A 21,063-nucleotide genomic window follows, 5' to 3' on the forward strand; every position below is an offset into this window, starting at 1 on the left:
ATGCAGGAATCTGTGCGCACGCATACTTTCACGTTCTTCCACTACATAAATCCCGATATGCGTGAAAAGTAACGCACGTGTACGCGCCTTCTGTCTCGCCCCAACTCCTCCCAGAATTACGCCTCTTTGAATATGCAAATCAATATAAATAGCCTTCTGTGAAAAGACAATGAGAAAACCACAGGGGAAAATATAAGAATTTCAGCGAATACCAAGTGGAGGCATTAGAAAAACATACTATTTGTTGGTTTAAACAGTGGTATAATCAACAAAAGAAAGTTGATCAAGTGACAGAGTGTCGGAAAAACTCGAAAGATCAAATTCACAAAATCGCACAGTGCCCGAAATAAAAAAGAAATCACATATCAAAGTCGCTGTGAAAAGGCGAGTCGTAGCCCACCGCCTGAGTGTCATATGAAAGCGTATTAGGGTACAAACAAAAAACATAGGCACACAGTGGGGAAAAAAGCACGAAATGTCAACTTTAATCTCGAAATTTCCACTTTAAACACGTAGTTTATTTTGCCATTAAAGTAGAACATCATAAACTTCATCTTAAAATCGTTTATTTTACTAGTTTCTCAAGCAGCATGTTAAAGTCTTTGTTCTGTATTTGATCTTCTATGTGCTCTATGTGTGTGAATCACTACGTGCTTCCGTTCTTTCTCTTTCTTCGACAGGACACAGAATGCATTACATTCGAGATATTACAGCTCTCTGAATAATTAAAATACTGAGATGTATACGTGATATCATTTTCATGATGATAGGAATGAAAGCATGTTATTAAACATGGGAACACGGTGGCGCAGTGATTGTTCATATCTCACGCAAGAGGCTTGCGGTGCCATGTGCGACCTTCGATTAAATAATTTATTACAGAAGTACTCTTTCAAACGTACTAACCTCCAATTCCTTTCCATACTTTTCTTTTTCCAATCGCCACACAATCAGCTCTGTAATAGACGTTAAGCCATTTGTAAGCTTAGAACGCCGATTCTTCAAAACTTTTAAGGAACATTGAAATATCTTCGTAGTACATGTTTAATTATTCTATTCGTCTATCCTTGCAGTGTCGCGTCAGCACCAGCAAGAATACAGCGCAAGGCAGGAGCTATCCTTGAACTAGCTATACGCTGCGGCACCGTGTCCTCACATGTTTAATTATTAACAATACAGATTATTTAAATGAAGTTAAAGTTTTATCTGTATACTATAAGCAACATATTTTGCTGCATTTCATCTTAAAAATGATATTGTCATCATACGCGCTTTATAAAGTAGCGCATGTTGTGCAATATTATAACTGCAGTGTAAGTTTACAGTGAGGTGATTGTACTTATAAGTGCATACAGTTCTACAAGGAGCACTTGATGGACTGATTGAGTGCGTTTATAGTTATTGGGATGAAACTGTTTCTGAAACGCGAGGTCCGTACAGGAAAGGCTTTGACGCGTTTTGCCGTGGTTGAGGTAGTGTGTGCTTGAAACTGTATACCGATAATTCTCTTTCCGATCATCTGCTGCTGTGATTCACACTCAGATACAGTGATATAAATACTCCGAGTGGTGCAATGAGAGTAATATGGAAAAAGATGATCCGCAGTGGCAACCCTTAACGGGAACAGCAAAAAGAAGAACAAGATGTAGTGAGCGTAAAAACTCTAAAGCAGTTATGGTATTTGGAATACTATGGCTATTCCCTGGCCCATTATATTGCTACAGGTTAATTACAATCAGATGCATTACACTAATAAACAATATGCAGTTAATTTCAGTGTATTTATAAAGCCGCGTCAGGAATGTGGAGCTAAGAAAGAAAGGATGAGCACACAGGAACAGTAGTTTGACCATTCTGTGGACCATTATATTGTTACAGGTTAATTACAATCAGATGCATTAAATTTATGAACGATATGCGGTTAATTTCAGTGTATTTGATAAAGCCACCGCCGTGGATGTGGATCTAAGAAAGAAAGGGTGATCACACAGGAACAGTAGCACTGGTTTGACGCTGGGTGCCGCCAGTCTGCAAAACCGAGCGGAGAAATTGCGTACGCCAAGGTATGAGTTACCGTGGAAATGTGCGTGGCTTTACACCAAGTTTAGGTTTTATACATCGCGATTTGAGCGTGGAAAGGTTTGTACGCAACATTTCTGTGTGTACGCACTGTTTATACATGAGGCCCCAGGAGAGTGTGAGGAAGAGCAGATTAAAGCCCTTTGTTAAATGTTAAACATTGTGTGACAAGCACAGTATGCGGTAGCCCTGATCCAGCAGAGGATAACCAATTGCTTTTCCCTTGGTTTATGGTTTGCCAAACTTAGCCGAGAAGCAATGGCGTTGTCCTTGTGCCGCTTCCGTTAGACATGGTGAATCGGCAGTGACCCTGGTCACAATACTTTACATATTTTCCCCATATTTGTTATAACTAAATTTCTGTTATAATGAAATGCTTTTATGGTCCTGTGAGTTTTGTTATTATGGGATTCCATCTGTATGTAAGAAATAAAACAAATAGGATGCTTTGATACATCAGGAAGCCACACTCCAACCCACATATAATGAAACAAAAGAGCTTTCTAGTTTTTTAAATCAAAATCTATACCAGGGTATTGGAGACAACAAGAACAACAAATTTACATATGGGCAAGTGTTTTAAAAAATACGGAAAGTTCCAGTGCTGTAGAAGTTATGGTGAGTTGAAGATTTGAAAGGAAGAGACTAGCATGATCTTCAGATGAACAGGAAACTGGAAGAAAGATCTTGTAATCCAGCCTTCTTTATAGCAGGATGGATAGCATTAATTTTTAAAAATATTGTCCATAGTAAAGGCAGGAAATAATATTATAATGAACCCATTGAACAACAATATATCTGATTTCATTCTCAATGCTTTCAAAACCTGCTGTCGATCTGCAAGCTATCAAGGTACGAGGTGTCAAGGAGTTGATTGAATAGATGCAGTGTACCTATAGGATTTCCAATTTTCACTGGCAAAGTTGGGGAGCTGGTTCAGAAAATGTCTCTTGGGAAACCCTATGGTGTTGTCCCACTCCAAGCCTTTCAGTAAAGCAACTAATCTTAGATTGCCCAATCATGAGAAATCTTCAATCTCCAGTGTTTAGTTTCTTGGGGCTGCTAATGTGCCCTTAGCACATATTGCCTTAGCATCATGAAGTAAAACCTAGAGAGAGAGAGAGAAGACTCTATTTTGTATTTTAACTTGTTCCAATTTTGTAATTGCTGTCTTTGTGAAACTCTGTGGTAAAGGTCTGCATGGTATTTAGTATTTTGCTGGAGTATTCGATTATGCAATGTACACTTAAGTGTCTGCATCAAGCGCAGCATTCAGAGAGAGGGTTGGTAGGTATTCAGCAGCAGTAGTGTAAGAAGAATTTGCCTTCGCTATATTTGGTTCTTTGTTGAAATCTAAATTCTTAAGTTGGTTTGATTAGACTAGATGAAAAGCAAGGGAGAGCACCTGCACTACACAGCAATTTCTGCCAAGATGTCACATGATTTGCTAACAACTCAAATATTTTATGTGAATTATTTAGTAAAGAAGTCAGTCAGTCATTGTCCAGTCCACTATATCCTAACACAGGGTCACGGGGGGGTCTGCTGGAGTCAATCCCAGCCAACACAGAGTGCATGGCAGGAACAAACCCTGGGCAGGGTGCCAGCCTACCGCAGGGCACACTCGCATACCCACACACCAAGAACACACTAGGGATAATTTAGGATCACCTAACCTGTATGTCTTTGGACTGTGGGACAAAACCGGAGCACCCGGAGGAAACCCCTGCAGACACGGGGAGAACATGCAAACTCCACGCAGGGAGGACCTGGGAAGCAAACTCGGGTCTCCTTACTGCAAGGCAGCAGTGCTACCACCATGCCACCCTAGTAAAGAAGTAATTTAGTAGTAAATTATATTATAATGTTCATGATCTATAGAATTGCCTGTATACATGTGTTTCTCTTCTAGAGATAAGTAGAAACCAATTTGGCAAGGTGTTGCAGCCAATAAAGAAACGGAAATCTACATAATTGATATAACATACAACGATACCATGCAACTTATGTTTGTTTAACACTACTTACTGAGTGCAGGTGAAGAGTGCTGTGAACAAGTCACTCAACACACGTTTATTCCAGTACTCCATATTTACAAGTGTACACACACACCCCAAAGTCTCCACAAGTCCAGGCCAACTCTTCTAATGCCTCACTCTTCAGGCCACCTCCTTTCCTCCTTCAAGATCTTGTCCTTCCTTCTCTCCCGACTCCAGCCCCTGAATGGAGGGAGGCGGCTCCTTTTATAATCACCCGGGTGTGCTCCAGGTGCCTCCCGACAATCTTCCGCCGGCACTCCCCAGTGTGGCGGAAGTGCCTGCTGCGCATCCGGAAACACTCTGGGTGTCCCCGATCCACTCCCCACCCCCAGCACTTCCGGGTGTGGCGGAAGTGCTGAGGTCCAGGGCTCCAAAGGCATTGGGGCGCCCCCTGGCGGTGAACCCGGGCCCCTACAGGGTTGAGCTTCCAAGCTCTGCACCTGTGGTCCCCATAGCCAACAGGGCGGTTGCCCCTACGTGGTCTGGGGGAGGCGTAAGCCCTCCTCCGGTTCTCTGGGGCATCCCAGCCGGGTCGCCCCCCTAGCCACCTGTGACACTATATATTAAATACACAATTAGTACAGTATATACAGTATAAAGATACAGATTTGTTAAAACACACTGAACATAAAGTCGAAAATAATATTAATGGAAAACAACAATATTTATCTAGTAATGAATTGAAATATGGCCAAGTGACAATGGAACCGATGAATATTGTACGAGGTGAGCACAAGTAGCCGCTTACTTTAAGCAGCCTAGCTAGACAAGACATATTGCAAATGGTTTTTTAAGTTGGGCCATGTGAGCAGTGTCCGTGTATGCATGTACAGTGGGTACGGAAAGTATTCAGACCCCCTTCAATTTTTCACTCTTTGTTATATTGCAGCCATTTGCTTAAATCATTTAAATTAATTTTTTTCCTCATTAATGTACACACAGCACCCCATATTGACAGACAAAAAAAAGAATTTTTGAAATTGTTGCAAATTTATTAAAAAAGAAAAACTGAAATATCACATGGTCCTAAGTATTCAGACCCTTTGCTCAGTATTTAGTAGAAGCACCCTTTTGAGCTAATACAGCCATGAGTCTTCTTGGGAAAGATGCAACAAGTTTTTCACACCTGGATTTGGGGATCCTCTGCCATTCCTCCTTGCAGATCCTCTCCAGTTCTGTCAGGTTGGTTGGTAAACGTTGGCGGACAGCCATTTTTAGGTCTCTCCAGAGATGCTCAATTGGGTTTAAGTCAGGGCTCTGGCTGGGCCATTCAAGAACAGTCACAGAGTTGTTGTGAAGCCACTCCTTCGTTATTTTAGCTGTGTGCTTAGGGTCATTGTCTTGTTGGAAGGTAAACCTTCGGCCCAGTCTGAGGTCCTTAGCACTCTGGAGAAGGTTTTTGTCCAGGATATCCCTGTACTTGGCCGCATTCATCTTTCCCTCGATTGCAACCAGTCGTCCTGTCCCTGCAGCTGAAAAACACCCCCACAGCATGATGCTGCCACCGCCATGCTTCACTGTGGGGACTGTATTGGACAAGTGATGAGCAGTGCCTGGTTGTCGCCACACATACCGCTTAGAATTAAGGCCAAAAAGTTCTATCTTATTTCTAATCTTATTTCTCACCATCTCAGTCCTTCAGGTGTCTTTTAGCAAACTCCATGCGGGCTGTCATGTGTCTTGCACTGAGGAGAGGCTTCCGACAGGCCACTCTGCCATAAAGCCCTGACTGGTGGAGGGCTGCAGTGATGGTTGACTTTCTACAACTTTTCCCCATCTCCTGACTGCATCTCTGGAGCTCAGCCAAAGTGATCTTTGGGTGGTTCTTTACCTCTCTCACCAAGGCTCTTCTCCCCCGGTAGCTCAGCTTGGCCGGACGGCCAGCTCTAGGAAGGGTTCTGGTCGTCCCAAACGTCCTCCATTTAAGGATTATGGAGGCCACTGTGCTCTTGGGAACCTTAAGTGCAGCAGAAATTTTTTTGTAACCTTGGCCAGATCTGTGCCTTGCCACAATTCTGTCTCTGAGCTCTTCAGGCAGTTCCTTTGACCTCATGATTCTCATTTGCTCTGACATGCATTGTGATCTGTAAGGTCTTATATAGACAGGTGTGTGGCTTTCCTAATCAAGTCCAATCAGTATAATCAAACACAGCTGGACTCAAATGAAGGTGATCTCAAGGATGATCAGAAGAAATGGAAAGCACCTGAGTTAAATAAATGAGTGTCACAGCAAAGGGTCTGAATACTTAGGACCATGTGATATTTCAGTTTTTCTTTTTTAATCTGCAACAATTTCAAAAATTCTTTTTTTTGTCTGTCAATATGGGGTGCTGTGTGTACATTAATGAGGAAAAAAATTAATTTAAATGATTTAAGCAAATGGCTGCAATATAACAGAGTGAAAAATTGAAGGGGGTCTGAATACTTTCCGTACCCAGTGTATGTGTAATATCTCAAATAAAAGTCACCCTTAAATTATCGTAAATATTGCTAGCACAGAATTGTTATCTTTATATTGACTTGTGAAAAGCGCTAAAGATTATGTTAAAGCATATTTATCACATATTGCTTTATGAATTGTATAGTTTTCTAATCTGAATATTTTTTACATGGTGCAGAAAATATTAGACTAATTTTTAATTGCCTTTTCTTTGTTGATGTAATTGTGTTAATTTCTTTTACTTTCAGTGTGTAAAGGTTAATATAAAGGACAAGCAAGTGAAATACTTCATACATTACAGCGGATGGAATAAGAAGTGAGTTCACTTTTATCATATTACTTATTAAAAAGAAAAGCTTTACTGGTTCCTTAAAATTGACGATGCTGTACAATAAGAATTCTTGATGTCTGTCTTTTATTCCTTTTTTCTTTTTCTTTTTTTTTTTCTTTTTTTTTTTTTTTTTGGCTTGTTTTATAATTTCTTTGTCTTAGCTGGGATGAATGGGTTCCCGAGAGCAGAGTGCTTAAATATGTTGACAGCAACTTGCAGAAACAAAAGGAGCTTCAGAAAGCTAATCAGTAAGTGAACCAGTTTGTAATAGTTCCCCTGTGTTCATTTAGATTTTAGTTATGTTTTGAATATTTGGCTTTAATTAGCTGTAATGAAAATTGGGTCATATTTTACAGATGTTGATTATCTCTTTTGAGTAATAGTTTCCATTGCACCCAAGTAGATGATTCTGAGAGTTGCTTAAATGTTGCTAAATACCTATTTTTTCCTCCTTTAAGGGATCAATATGCAGAAGGAAAGATGAGGGGGGCAGCACCAGGCAAAAAGATTGCTGCTATGCAGCAAAAAAATGTTGAGTTGTAAGTACCAGTTTTGTCTTACCCTTCTTTAGTGACATGCTGTTTATTTTTACCATTAATTGTCTATGGCAGTGAGTTTAGATCTGTAAATATATTTGACTTAAGAGACCCTTTTCAATGTACAAAACATGACATTATACTTTTCACTAGTAAATTTTGTCTTAGTTTATATAGTCTTTGGGAACTAATAAGCATTCTTTAGTTTTTATACAATATCCCTATGTGATTAAATCATTCTAGTCGTTCTTTGACATTGTACAAATGTGTTGTGATGTGTTTATTTGTGACCTGCTTTATAAAAATCTGACATTATGTGGCAGTGTATCAAAACTTATTTTACAAGTAAACTTGTTCATTTAATTGTATTGATCCAGTTCTTGTGTATACAGTAATATATGGGTGTACAGTGACATTTGAATTTCAAAGATTCAGTAGTCTAGGTACAGATAGATTGCATTATTGATGAATTAATATTTATTTTGTACATGCTGTGATAGACTTCTTAGGAATCTGAGAGGTAAACCATGGACCATGTTTGTGTGGTGCTTTGATCATACAATTTACCAAAACACATAATTGATTAGAATATAAACAAATAGGTAACTTTCTTATACTAAACCTTATAACATTGATTGTTTCCTTGTGCTTGTGTTACAGAGTTAGACACCTGCCCCATGAATTGAAGTAAGCCAGTTTAAAATTGATAGAGGGGTTTTATTAGTATGTGGTTTATTTTGATTTTACTCATGTAATGTTGTATTTTGTTTTACATAGTACAACATTTGTCAGAAACTTGCAATTGTCAGTGAATGTGGAAATAATAAATATAATCTAATCACTTTACCCAGCCCAGTAATCATTTGGAGATGCCCAGTCTACACTGTGTCTAGTTGGGATAAGTATAGATCATTAAAGGTCATGATGAATTAATGCAGAGCTCTGTGGATGTGACGTTTATGAAAATGTGGCACAGATTACTGATTCCTTCTTACAGTTTCCTGTGCCACCTTCCACCATGACCTTTTTTTCCATGCTTGCATAAGAGATCCTTGAATTGTACTTCTAGAGAAATAGTAGGAAAACCTGAGTGCTTATTAATTTCATGGACTTACAGTATGAAGTTGTGGGTTGCCAATTGCAGCTTTTCAAAGAACTGAAAGCATTCTATGCTTGATTCATTTGCTACTTGTTCAAATTGCTGAGTTTTATACAGTACAAAATAGCAGGAGTTTGTGCTGAAATAGCAGTGACTCAGTCAGTTCCTCCAGAGCAGATTGATTCAATTTTGTGAGTTGTGCAAAATGTTTCTCCAATTGCAAACCACTGATTGTCCTGTAAAATGGCATGTTATGTTGTACTTTTTCCTTAAATATTTTTAGGATTCACCTTTTGAGATTTCCTTGTCCCCTGTGGGTTCCATGTACTGTATTGCTGTTGAGAAAGAATACTAGTTATTAATTCACTGACTGACTGTACAGTCTTATGAATTATTTTCTTTTTTTAAATGTTCACCAAAGAAGCACTTAGCACATATTTATTCTAATGTTACAACATTTCTGTTCTGTTAATTGGTAAAATGTAAATTGTGTCTTAAACCTCTCACCCACCCAGAAAACCCCCCCCCCCCCCCCCCCCCCCCCCCCCCGAGACATGCATATGCTTTTTAAAATGCATCTTATGCCTCTAGGCTTGTGTGTTGTGTCACAGATAGCTTAAAGTTGTAATGCTTTGCTGGAGCCAGCCTTTGCACATTTTAAGGGAAGGAACCTTGATTCATGAATTAGTTTCCTTGTTAAATATAGAGAAATAAAAACTTAGAAAATCTAAAGATTTGTCTGACATTTATCTGTGACTACTGTCATCTAAAGTAACACCAATAACCAGAAATGCACTAGAGCATGCACTTTTTCTTCTTTGGCCAAATACACTAACGTCATTAAACTGCACAATAAAAATGAATTAAACGTTATCACCCACTATAAATCTGAATACAACCATGAAGCCTGAAATAATGTTCCTGTATTTTATACATACTTTAGTCTTTCACGTACTGTTAAGTAAATAACATTCATCTCCTTTTTTACATCCTCTGCCTGAACCCCAATGATTTGCGGTATTAACATTGGCTACTGCTTCACTTGATCACACTGTTTCAACTTATCTATAGCATTTAGCTGGATAACAAGTAAAATTACACTTCATTTAATACATTTCTGTTACTGTATTGCATGCAGTACATTCTTTTCTGCCTGGCTGTGTCACTGAACCCTGCAAAGGACCTGGTACATATGCTTCTTGCCTTACACCAAGTGCCCCTGGAATATTAATCACTCAAGTGTTATTGATACAGTAAAATAATGGTTACATTAAGTTACTTGCTACTTTAAAAAATAATCTGACTATATAACACATGTAACTTTTTTAATGTGTTACCTCGAACATTGCTCTCAAGATTGTACTGTTGAGCTTAGTATTGTACATTCTGCATTTAAACATAAATTTAACCATTTCTGAAATATTGAGACAGATTATTTCAACAAGGAAAAGGTTTTTTTTAATGTTATTGCTCAATCATTGGCCTCAGGAAATTTATTCTGTTGACATTGCTACCTGTGATTGTCAAAAGTGGGTGCAGACCCAACACATGCGCAGTGGAATGACGTGCAGAGACTACAAAATTCTTTACCCAGTTAAAGATTTACATGGTCGCCTAACCAGGTTACTCGCAGAGAAATGTATGTGTGAGGGTCGGCTCAAGTTGCACGGTTGGGAGACAAAGTCAGAGAGGCATGATTGAGTTGGTTTGGACATGTACAGAGGAGAGATGCTGAGTATATTGGGAGAAGGATATTAACGATAGAGCTGTCTAGGCAAGAGGAAAAGAGAAGGTTTATGGATGTGTTGAGAGAGGACATTTAAACCATTGAAAGGTGAAGTGAATAATATTGATTATCTTGTTATAATGAAACCTGTCAAGGAGTAGGATATACTGTATTAGGCAGCAAGTGAACAGTCAGCTCTTAAGTCATGTGTTTGAAGCAGGATAAAATGGTCAAGCATAAGGATCTGAGCAACTTTCAAATCAGCCAAATTGTGATGGCTAGATGACTTAGTCAGAGTACCTCCAAAACTGCAAATATTGTGTGATGTTCCACTTAAGCCGCTGCTAGTACCTACCAAAAGTGGCCTAAGGCAGGGCAACCAGTGAACTGGCAACAGGGTCATGGACACCCAAGACTCATTAATGTATGTGGGGTGCAAAGGATAGCCTGTCTAGTCCGATCCCACAGAAGAGCTACTGTAGCACAAATTGCTGAAAAACATAATGCTGGCCATGAGAGAGGTTTTAGAACCCAGTGTGTCACAGCTTTCTGCTGACAGGTCAGAGTGCCAATGCTGACTCCTGTCGATCGTCGACAGCACCTGCAGTGGGCATTGTGGCTTGGTGTAATGAATTGCATTTTCTCTTTGATCATGTGGACAGCAGGGAGTGAGTGTCATTTACCTAGGGAATAGATTATAGCAGGATGCACAATGGGAAGAAGGCAAGCTGGCGGAGGCAGTGTGATGCTTTGGGCAGTGTTCTTCTGGTAAACCTTGGGTTGTCCTGGCAATCACGTGGATGTTATTTTGACATGTACCACCTACCTAAAGATTGCTGCAGACCACATGCACCCTGTCATGGCATGTGCTGGGAAACAAGTCCAATTCATGGAGGCCCCACCTTGTAACTTACAGGACTGCTGCTAAGTTGTGGTGCCACATACCACAGGATGCGTTCAGAGTTCTTTTGTAGTCCATACCTCAGTGGGTTAGAGCTATTTTTGCAGAACAAGGGTGACCAGTTCCTGATTGGTGCATGTGTGTGTTTGTATGATATATAAACTGTACTAGATTGTAATGCCTACATTTGTTAATAAATATCAAGCGATTAGTGTAATACTGTCTTTACAATGGCAACCTGGCTTCTAATTTTTGTTTTAGCTTTACACCACAGTGTGCACTGTGATTTTTTTTTTTTTTTTTTTCTCCCCCCCATTCTTTGTATCTCATATTCTAGAGGTAGCTAGGAATCCTGTTAAGAGTTTCTTTTTTTGACATTGTAGAACTATGAATAATTTTTTTTAATTTTTTTTTTAACTTAGATACTTTAAACAAATTTAAAATAATTGCTTTTTCATAAAGTGGTATAGTATATAGCAATAAAATATAAAACATGATGGTGATGGGATATGTTTATTGATGACGCTGGGCTTAGGCTTACTCAAAGTGTATAACACAGCATTCTCAGACCTGCTATATCCAGTTTAGGGTCATAGGGTGACAGGGCCAGTCCCAGCTGCATTAGGTGCAAGGTAAGAACCAAACCTAGACCGGGTGCAGTCTCATTTCATGGCCTGCTCTTGCATTTTCTGTCTTTGACACGGCTTATCTTGCAATTTTAACTTGGCCCAAATATAAATATTTGTGGTATGTTCAAAGAAAAACAGATGAAAATCTTATTCAAATACTTGTAACATTCAGACTCCATCAAGATGACAACACAGCATGGGATTCTAGCCCATGATGCTGAAACTGTGACACAACAGCACTAACCACTCCAATGTTTAAAAACGTATTGAATTATATTGTGGATGATTCAGTCTAAGTTTACTTTAATGTTGGGTGTGAATATTAGTAAAACTTTAGTGTAATTTTATGCATTTTTTTACATTTAACTTGTTTTTGCTTGCTTCAGAACTAATTAATAAAGTGTAAACTGTAATTTTGAAAATTAATACTTTTTCTACTTTAGGAAAACAAAAAAGAACAAGCAGAAAAGTAAGTTTTGTTTTATTGCTATATTCTATATAATATGAAGTGACAGCCTTGTGCTTATCTAGTGATCTGTGAGGAAAATTATAATGGGTTTATTATCACCTGGGGAAATTGATCTAGATTTGTTTAATTTTTCAAAAATGATTTTTTTTAATATATATATAAATGCTAAGGCACATAAATATGAAAAAAAGCAATCTACTTTGGACACCCTTGACCTCAGCAGAGTTTAAACTTAAACATTGTGAGATTTACCTGGACACCACCAGTCAGAAACCACATCTTTATCAAAATCACACATTTATTAATCACAAGAATAAAGTCTCGAACACCACACAATGCACACAGCAAGTAAATCTCCCCAATTAAACCTTCTTTCTCAGTCTTTTAGCCGCCAATCTCCTCCTGGGAGCTTCGTCCTGCTCCCGCTCCCAACTCTAGCTCTCCGACTGTTAGGAGGCGGCTCCTTTTATTCCCTCCCGGATGTGCTACAGGTGGCTGATTACGATCTTCCGGCAACACTTCCTGGTGTGGCGGAAGTGCTGCCCTTTGCCCCGGAAGCACTCTGGGCGTCCCTGGCAGGTTCATCCGCCATCATGCCTGGTGTGGCGGAAGTGACAGTTCCCCAGGTCCCATGAGGCTTAAGGCGCCCCCTGGCGGTGGCCACGGTTACCAACAGGTCAGAACCTCTTTGTCCCTTTCCCATAGTCCTCTTTTTATCCAGGGCGGCTGCCCCCTCGTGACCCGGAAGCTATTACTGTCCCTTTCCGGTCCCTCCAGGCATCCCAGCCAGGTAATGACCCCAGTCATCTGTGACAACATATTTCTGAAAATTTTAATTTACATTTTATTTGTGGGGGTGAATGTGACATTTAAACTTTTGGGCACACTATCAGTCAGTACTTTATAACCTGTTCTTTGGCAGATATCCGTGAGCACGTGTTTATTGTAACCAGGAGTCCAAACATCCTTAGTTAAGAAAGACTCCACTGGTCTTTCAAACAAAAACAAAGATCAAAAATATTACAACATCTCACAGTGTGTACAATGCATGCTTGAGCTGTTCTCACAGATTATCAATAATCAAGCGTGGATACCGTAAAAGCCATTCCAAAACTATTTTCCTTCCTATGTTTATGTCATGGTTGAATACTGAAGTATTTTTTTGGATTGCTGTCTTGCTAAAATTTCAAGCTTTTTTCAGTTATATTTCAAATGACCCAGAAAAAATGGTTTGTAGAATGTATTTATATTTAATTAAATCCAATTAACTTTCCATCCCTATGTTTTCTGTTCCATTAGCCGAGAGTAATTCTAAAACTATTATCCACTTACATGCTTAATGGTCGATAAGATGTTTTTCTTCAAATATTTAATTTGCTTTTCTGTATTTTTTTTTTATGATTGAGGCAAATAAGTTCAGTATTGTTTTCATCAGTTCTCTGATATTTGTGATGAAGCTGTGTGTAAAGTTTCCATCTAACAACCCTTTTGTGCAGACTAGTTTTGCACAAAAAATGGTGTACTGTGACCCACTTCTTTGGTGGCAGCTAAAACCTTTGCAGTTATGTGGGTTCTTATTTTCAGATTTGCGCAGTTTATGAGCAGATCTGTCAGACTTCTCTGTATCTTCCACATTTCGTCTTCAATCTGTTAGATCCTCATTAACTTTCATTTCTCTATAATATTCCAGTTTTGGTCATTTCTCTTTTTATAGCCTTCTCTAGCTCTGTAATAGTAGGATATCTAAATGTTCAAGTTCTTATTCAACTGTTTAGAGGAGGCCATGTTTATGGGAATTGACAGACTATTCTGACAGGCACTCAGCCTATCTATGTCCCACATTCACTGTTGTTTATTTTTTCCAGTCTTTTAAATTCTGCAAATATATATCAAGTGAAAATCCACATGTGCAGAAATATGTAATGTTTAAGTTTGTAGCTTATGGTGATTGTCATAACTTCTAGGACAGAGACTCCATGTAACTGTATTGTCTTACTAGTAATAAATATACATCTTAATTTTTATTTTTGTAAAGTATAGTGATATACAGTGGTGTGAAAAACTATTTGCCCCCTTCCTGATTTCTTATTCTTTTGCATGTTTGTCACACGAAATGTTTCTGATCATCAAACACATTTAACCATTAGTCAAATATAACACAAGTAAACACAAAATGCAGTTTTTAAATGATGGTTTTTATTATTTAGGGAGAAAAAAAATCCAAACCTACATGACCCTGTGTGAAAAAGTAATTGCCCCCTTGTTAAAAAATAACCTTACTGTGGTGTATCACACCTGAGTTCAATTTCCGTAGCCACCCCCAGGCCTGATTACTGCCACACCTGTTTCAATCAAGAAATCACTTAAATAGGAGCTGCCTGACACAGAGAAGTAGACCAAAAGCACCTCAAAAGCTAGACATCATGCCAAGATCCAAAGAAATTCAGGAACAAATGAGAACAGAAGTAATTGAGATCTATCAGTCTGGTAAAGGTTATAAAGCCATTTCTAAAGCTTTGGGACTCCAGCGAACCACAGTGAGAGCCATTATCCACAAATGGCAAAAACATGGAACAGTGGTGAACCTTCCCAGGAGTGGCCGGCCGACCAAAATTACCCCAAGAGCGCAGAGACGACTCATCCGAGAGGTCACAAAAGACCCCAGGACAACGTCTAAAGAACTGCAGGCCTCAATTGCCTCAATTAAAGTCAGTGTTCACGACTCCACCATAAGAAAGAGACTGGGCAAAAACGGCCTGCATGGCAGATTTCCAAGACGCAAACCACTGTTAAGCAAAAAGAACATTAGGGCTCGTCTCGATTTTGCTAAGAAACATCTCAATGATTGCCAAGACTTTTGGGAAAATACCTTGTGGACTGATGAGACAAAAGTTGAACTTTTTGGAAGGCAAATGTCCCGTTACATCTGGCGTAAAAGGAACACAGCATTTCAGAAAAAGAACATCATACCAACAGTAAAATATGGTGGTGGTAGTGTGATGGTCTGGGGTTGTTTTGCTGCTTCAGGACCTGGAAGGCTTGCTGTGATAGATGGAACCATGAATTCTACTGTCTACCAAAAAATCCTGAAGGAGAATGTCCGGCCATCTGTTCGTCAACTCAAGCTGAAGCGATCTTGGGTGCTGCAACAGGACAATGACCCAAAACACACCAGCAAATCCACCTCTGAATGGCTGAAGAAAAACAAAATGAAGACGTTGGAGTGGCCTAGTCAAAGTCCTGACCTGAATCCAATTGAGATGCTATGGCATGACCTTAAAAAGGCGGTTCATGCTAGAAAACCCTCAAATAAAGCTGAATTACAACAATTTTGCAAAGATGAGTGGGCCAAAATTCCTCCAGAGCGCTGTAAAAGACTCATTGCAAGTTATCGCAAACGCTTGATTGCAGTTATTGCTGCTAAGGGTGGCCCAACCAGTTATTAGGTTCAGGGGGCAATTACTTTTTCACACAGGGCCATGTAGGTTTGGATTTTTTTTCCTCCCTAAATAATAAAAACCGCCATTTACAAACTGCATTTTGTGCTTACTTGTGTTATATTTGACTAATGGTTAAATGTGTTTGATGATCAGAAACATTTTGTGTGACAAACATGCAAAAGAATAAGAAATCAGGAAGGGGGCAAATAGTTTTTCACACCACTGTATGAGGAAAACAGTTAACTAGCTTCTGAAGTTCAAGTGCACAATGCATTTTGATGCAGTATGTTTTTAGGTTAATTTTGTACTTCACTGAAGTGTTCTTGCATTTCTTACTTTCTATGAAGCTCCAGGAGCAGGTGAGGGGACTAGCAACAGTGAGATGCCTCAACCTCCGAGGAAGAAGAGAGCACGAGTTGACCCCACTGTAGAAAGTGTATGTTTTCTGTTTTTCCTTTTCTATATTTTGTAGGTGCAGTATGATCAAAATCCTTAAAACATGAAATTTCATTGACAGCAGCACAAAATGTATATGTCTGCATATGGTTCTTTGTAATATTTTCCCATGTTAGAGTGCTTTCTTGTGCCTATTTCTTTGAGTTATTACTGACAAAGTTTTCTTGTTGAAATGAGTAATAAATTTTCCTATTTCATTTTTTTCTTTATAGGAGGAAACGTTTATGAACAGAGTGGAAGTTAAAGTAAAGATTCCAGAAGAATTAAAGCCTTGGCTTGTTGATGACTGGGACTTGATTACCAGGCAAAAACAGGTAGGAGTTAGTATGGTGACAAAAAATTAATTTTAAAACTGAAACCATAAACATTAATGTGTGATGTAAACTTGCACATTGTCAGATCAGATGAAGTTGACGGGCATGTGTTTCTCCACATGAACAGTTACAATAAAAGCATAGTTTAAAAAATATATTTACAATGAACAGATTTGTTGGTTTTATATCCTGGCTGTATTAACCATTATACTTCATGGACTTAATGTGTCACTTTTTAATGCCCATTTCACTTTTTGAAAAGACGTTCTTTAAATATACCAGCTTGCACTGTAAATATTTATGCTTGAATAAATTATCAAACCAGTCAGCAAATAGTGTGAACATTAACATACACTGTATTCACACCAGTACTCTTTCTGAACTGTATGTTGCAATTTTGACTTTTAACTAGTTTTGAATTTGAAGTGATAGAGAAAAATAAATTGGAAAAGGATAAATGTACTTGAGCTTGCATCATTTTTTTTTTTTTTTTATACACCATATCAGGCTGAACTGGTTAAGCTGTCACTTGGGTATGCCAGTTTGTGGGATCCACATCCGGAATGTGTTTGAGTTCATTAAGATAAACCGTAGAGTGATATATATCAATATATATAACTTTTGTTATGTCCTATATGATAAAAGTGCTGTGTAAAAATGCACTCTGAAAGGAGCAGAATAAACTAGATTTCTTTATTATTGGTACGAGTAGCTTTAAATCTTCATTAATGGTACATCATGGAACTTGGTCATCTTTGTACTGGCTACAGTATGGATATTTGTGCACACTTCTGTTTTTCCACCTTATGCCTCTTCAGCAATGTTGGTTTTGATTTTTTTTTGTGTATTAAGGATATACAGTAATTACATGGCTTAATGAATCCTCTCACTATGTTTTGATATAACAATAAAACATAACTATTGCTAAACTCATGTGACATAGTTCAGATGATGAGCAATGTACTGTATACGTAGTGTGCATAAAACAACACAATGAACTGCACCCTGACAGTTCATTGCATGTGTTGAAATATTTGTTTTTGCCAATATTTCACAGAACATAATAAAGTTGATCAGGTTAGTTTCAAATTTATTTTAAGTAATAACTATTAATTAGATAATTAGTAATTATCCTGAGAGTATAGCATGCCCTGTTTATAACTTGATTGAGTATATTTATATGATATATTACTACTCCTACTAAACGCCTTGAGCATGAGAAAGGCGCTATATAAATAAAATGTATTGTTATTATTACTCTCATTTCACTATATAAATACATTACCAGAATGTTTGTTTGATTTGAGTGAGATTAGTAATCCCTCTTTTTTTCCACATTTCCAGTTTTTTTTTTTTTTTTTTTTTTTCTCTCTAGTTAAAATTCTCTTAAATTAAGTTTTAGTTTCAGTTTGTATGTTGCCTCTGTTATACAGCTTTTTGGTACAGGATTATCAACCGCATCGCTAAAGTATGTGAGATTCCAACTCTTAGAATGAAAATTGCAATGCAATTTATTACTACATGTATTACAAAAATACATCCCAAATGATGGTGTATTGTTAACATGAATATGGAATACTCTCAGCTGAGTGTTACTGCTAAATGGATAGAAATAAACTTGTATAGATGTTCTAACGCATCAACTTGAGTACCATTTAAAAGGTGATTTCCAGATTTCAACAAGCTAATCTAGAGAAGTGCCAGTAGTACCTAAATATAGCCAACTTGGCATTCTAGATGAAAGGGAAATGCTGAAATAAAACCAAGTTAAGTTGAGCAATTTGCAAATATCGATGTCTACTACAAATGATAAATGGATGGTGAAGAGTAACTTCTGGTAGCCGCATAGTTTATATATTGGTCTCCCAGGGTTTCCTGGGTGGAGAGGAAGTGAAGTCCCTCTGACCTCCAGACACAAAATGAAACTGTGTTAAAAACGGCGTGGAATTGCAAAAAGGCCGTCTTAATGCATAGGCATGCTGGGCAGTTACCCAGGGGACCCCATGCTAATCTGTGTATGTTGTGACTTGCTGAGTGGTTGTGTAGGTAGTGGCTTTTCCAGGGGCCTATAATGCTGTTAAAATGGCCCTACCCTAAGTGTGTATGCCTGTCAAATATATAGTGTGAGAACTAGCCCGAACACCATCAGGCAGACACCACAGTTCTAGAAAACACATCAACCCTCCCAGGTGTGGCGGAAGTGCAGATATCCCAGGCTCTTTGAGGCTCGGGGCACTCCCTGGCAATGGCCATGGGCCCCAATGGGTTTGAGCCTCCATGCTCCGTCCCCATGGTCCCAACACTATTCACGGCGGTTGCCCCCTCGTGGCCCGGGGTACATATAGTCTGCCTCCCGGTCCTTCCAGGTGTCCCGGCTGGGTCTGACCCCCAGCCTCCTGCCATGATAGATAAGTTCAGATGTAGCATTGCACAACTACCTTAGAATTATAAGCACTAAAGGACGAAGCACCACATTATGATCGACTTGGCATGGTTACACATTCTTCTTTTCTAATAAAAGATTACTCCTGTTTTCTCAAGAAAGTATAACAAAAGTTGTCATTGTTAAATTGTATTCCTAGCCACCCTTAATTTCTTCCCTTCTCTGGCAACATGGTCTTTCGCCATTACTTATAATGCTAAATCATTTACTTGAATTTCATTTGTTATTTCAGTTGTTTCATCTTCCTGCCAAAAAAAATGTTGATACCATCTTGGAAGATTATGGAAACTATAAGAAGTCTAGAGGAAATTCTGATAATAAGTGAGTGTGTTTATGGAGGAAAAAAATTACATTGTACAGTAAATTTTATACAAATGAAATGTCTCCCTGTTTTGCAGTTGAGTAGAAAAGGCTGACTTAGCACTTCTGTTTCTGCAAATACCTAAATCTCTCTTGTTTTCTTGCCCTGGCATGAAGGTTAAAACTCTTGCCCTTTTATGTAAGCTAGTTAAAACTTGTTTGTTGAATGTTTAATGTGGGACAAGTTTATATTAAGTTTGTTCTAAATCATTTACAGTTTTAATTATAGCTTTTTAAATTTTTTTTCATACCTTTTAATTGGATTAGGCAGGTCTTGCAGTGAGTGGTTAGAATTTTTAATTTAACACGTGATCCTAACAGTTTCCTTTTGAGTTCATTCATTATCCTTTTCATATAGGTAGAAATTAAAATTTAATCTCTATGTCCCAGAAAGCATAAGGAACTGTGCCAAATTAAATGTTCTATAATTACAGTTTTTCTTTCTTTTAAAACAGGGAGTATGCTGTTAATGAAGTTGTAGCTGGAATTCGTGAATACTTCAATGTAATGCTGGGAACACAATTATTATATAAATTTGAGAGGCCACAATATGCAGAGATTTTGGCAGATCACCCAGATGCACCAATGTCACAGATTTATGGTGCACCACACCTCCTACGATTATTTGGTAAGAAATGCACTAAAATCAGTACTACTAAAATGTAGTTGTTTAAGTTCTCAACAGCATTACAGCCTTGTATTCTAGTGTGACTGGATTGCTTGATTGCACTCTGTTTTCTTAGTGTGCCACTTCTCATTAGCAGTGCTTTTTTTTTTTTTACCCACTTAAGATATACTCTTCTTTTACAAATGAGCCATTAGCTTATTTTTACCAAACAAAGAAAAACTATCCATAAAATTTCTTGTCTAATTTCCTAGAGGTTATTCCAGTGGTATTGCTTACTCAACAGTGGTATCCCTGCAAGTGGTATACTTGCTGTCATGTTTGAAAGTCATTGAACTCTTTAGGATGTTTATTGTAGATGGCAATTAATAAACTTTGCATACAAAGGGATTTGAACTTAAAGAATATTAGACTGTTAAGATTATCATTGTTTTGTTAAAATATGTTTTCAAAATTAAACCTTTTTAGTCAGTAACATGGCTGTAACTTCATGTTACCTTCTGTAGCCAACTATTCTGTCTCAGATTGTTTTGTTTTTTTTTAAACAAAACTTTTCAAGCTCTGTGAGATTTGAAGGACTACTTGCTTGAGGAGCTGTCTTCAGGTCCTGCCAAAGCATTTCGGTAGGATTCAGGTTAGGACTTTGGGTTAATCATACCAGAACATGGAACTTTTTCTTCCCAAGACTTTCCTTAGTGAATTTGAATATTTAGGATCATTGCCTCGTTGAAATATTCACTTTGTGCCCAGGGTTAGTCTTGAGATTTGTTGCCTTGATAAACTTCTCTGGAATCCTCAAATATGTTTAAGAATTTATGATTTTCTCAACAATGTTGGGTTGTCCGGTGCCAGAGTAAGAGTAGACAGCAGCCCTACATTTCTATTGGTGATAAGTTGTTTTGTCTCATTGCCAAACATGGGCACCCTAGTTTTCTTCAGACAGTTGTTCTTTCGGTTTCTGTTGAAAGAGAAAGGACTTCAGAGCTCATCTGGTTTTTCCAGTTAGTCATGATCAGCTTTGTTCTTTTTTTGACAAAAGGGGCATTGCCCTTGGGACACTGTCTCGGTGCTTATGAATGACTAGGCAGGTAGTTCAGATTATTGGGTGGTGAGCCCACTAAATTCAATTACATGGGAAGCCCTGCCATGTGTATTTTCTGCATGGGTGTTTTCTTT

The 21,063-nt window shown here is 38.3% G+C and overlaps 1 protein-coding gene across 3 annotated transcripts in view; it reads left to right on the top strand.

The window, feature by feature from the left end:
• morf4l1 (mortality factor 4 like 1) overlaps positions 1 to 21,063 on the top strand; it is a 56,866-nt gene that overhangs the window by 22,060 nt on the left and 13,743 nt on the right. For all 3 annotated transcript variants that reach the window (XM_051920762.1, XM_051920763.1, XM_028822646.2), the window contains 8 exons: positions 6,807 to 6,874; positions 7,051 to 7,137; positions 7,348 to 7,428; positions 12,224 to 12,249; positions 16,037 to 16,125; positions 16,358 to 16,459; positions 19,135 to 19,223; positions 19,718 to 19,890. In XM_051920762.1, coding sequence (XP_051776722.1) covers positions 6,807 to 6,874; positions 7,051 to 7,137; positions 7,348 to 7,428; positions 12,224 to 12,249; positions 16,037 to 16,125; positions 16,358 to 16,459; positions 19,135 to 19,223; positions 19,718 to 19,890 — 715 coding nt within the window. The remainder of the gene's footprint in view (positions 1 to 6,806; positions 6,875 to 7,050; positions 7,138 to 7,347; positions 7,429 to 12,223; positions 12,250 to 16,036; positions 16,126 to 16,357; positions 16,460 to 19,134; positions 19,224 to 19,717; positions 19,891 to 21,063) is intronic.

Source organism: Erpetoichthys calabaricus, chromosome 17, assembly GCF_900747795.2.
Source record: "Erpetoichthys calabaricus chromosome 17, fErpCal1.3, whole genome shotgun sequence".
Taxonomy (NCBI): domain Eukaryota; kingdom Metazoa; phylum Chordata; class Cladistia; order Polypteriformes; family Polypteridae; genus Erpetoichthys; species Erpetoichthys calabaricus.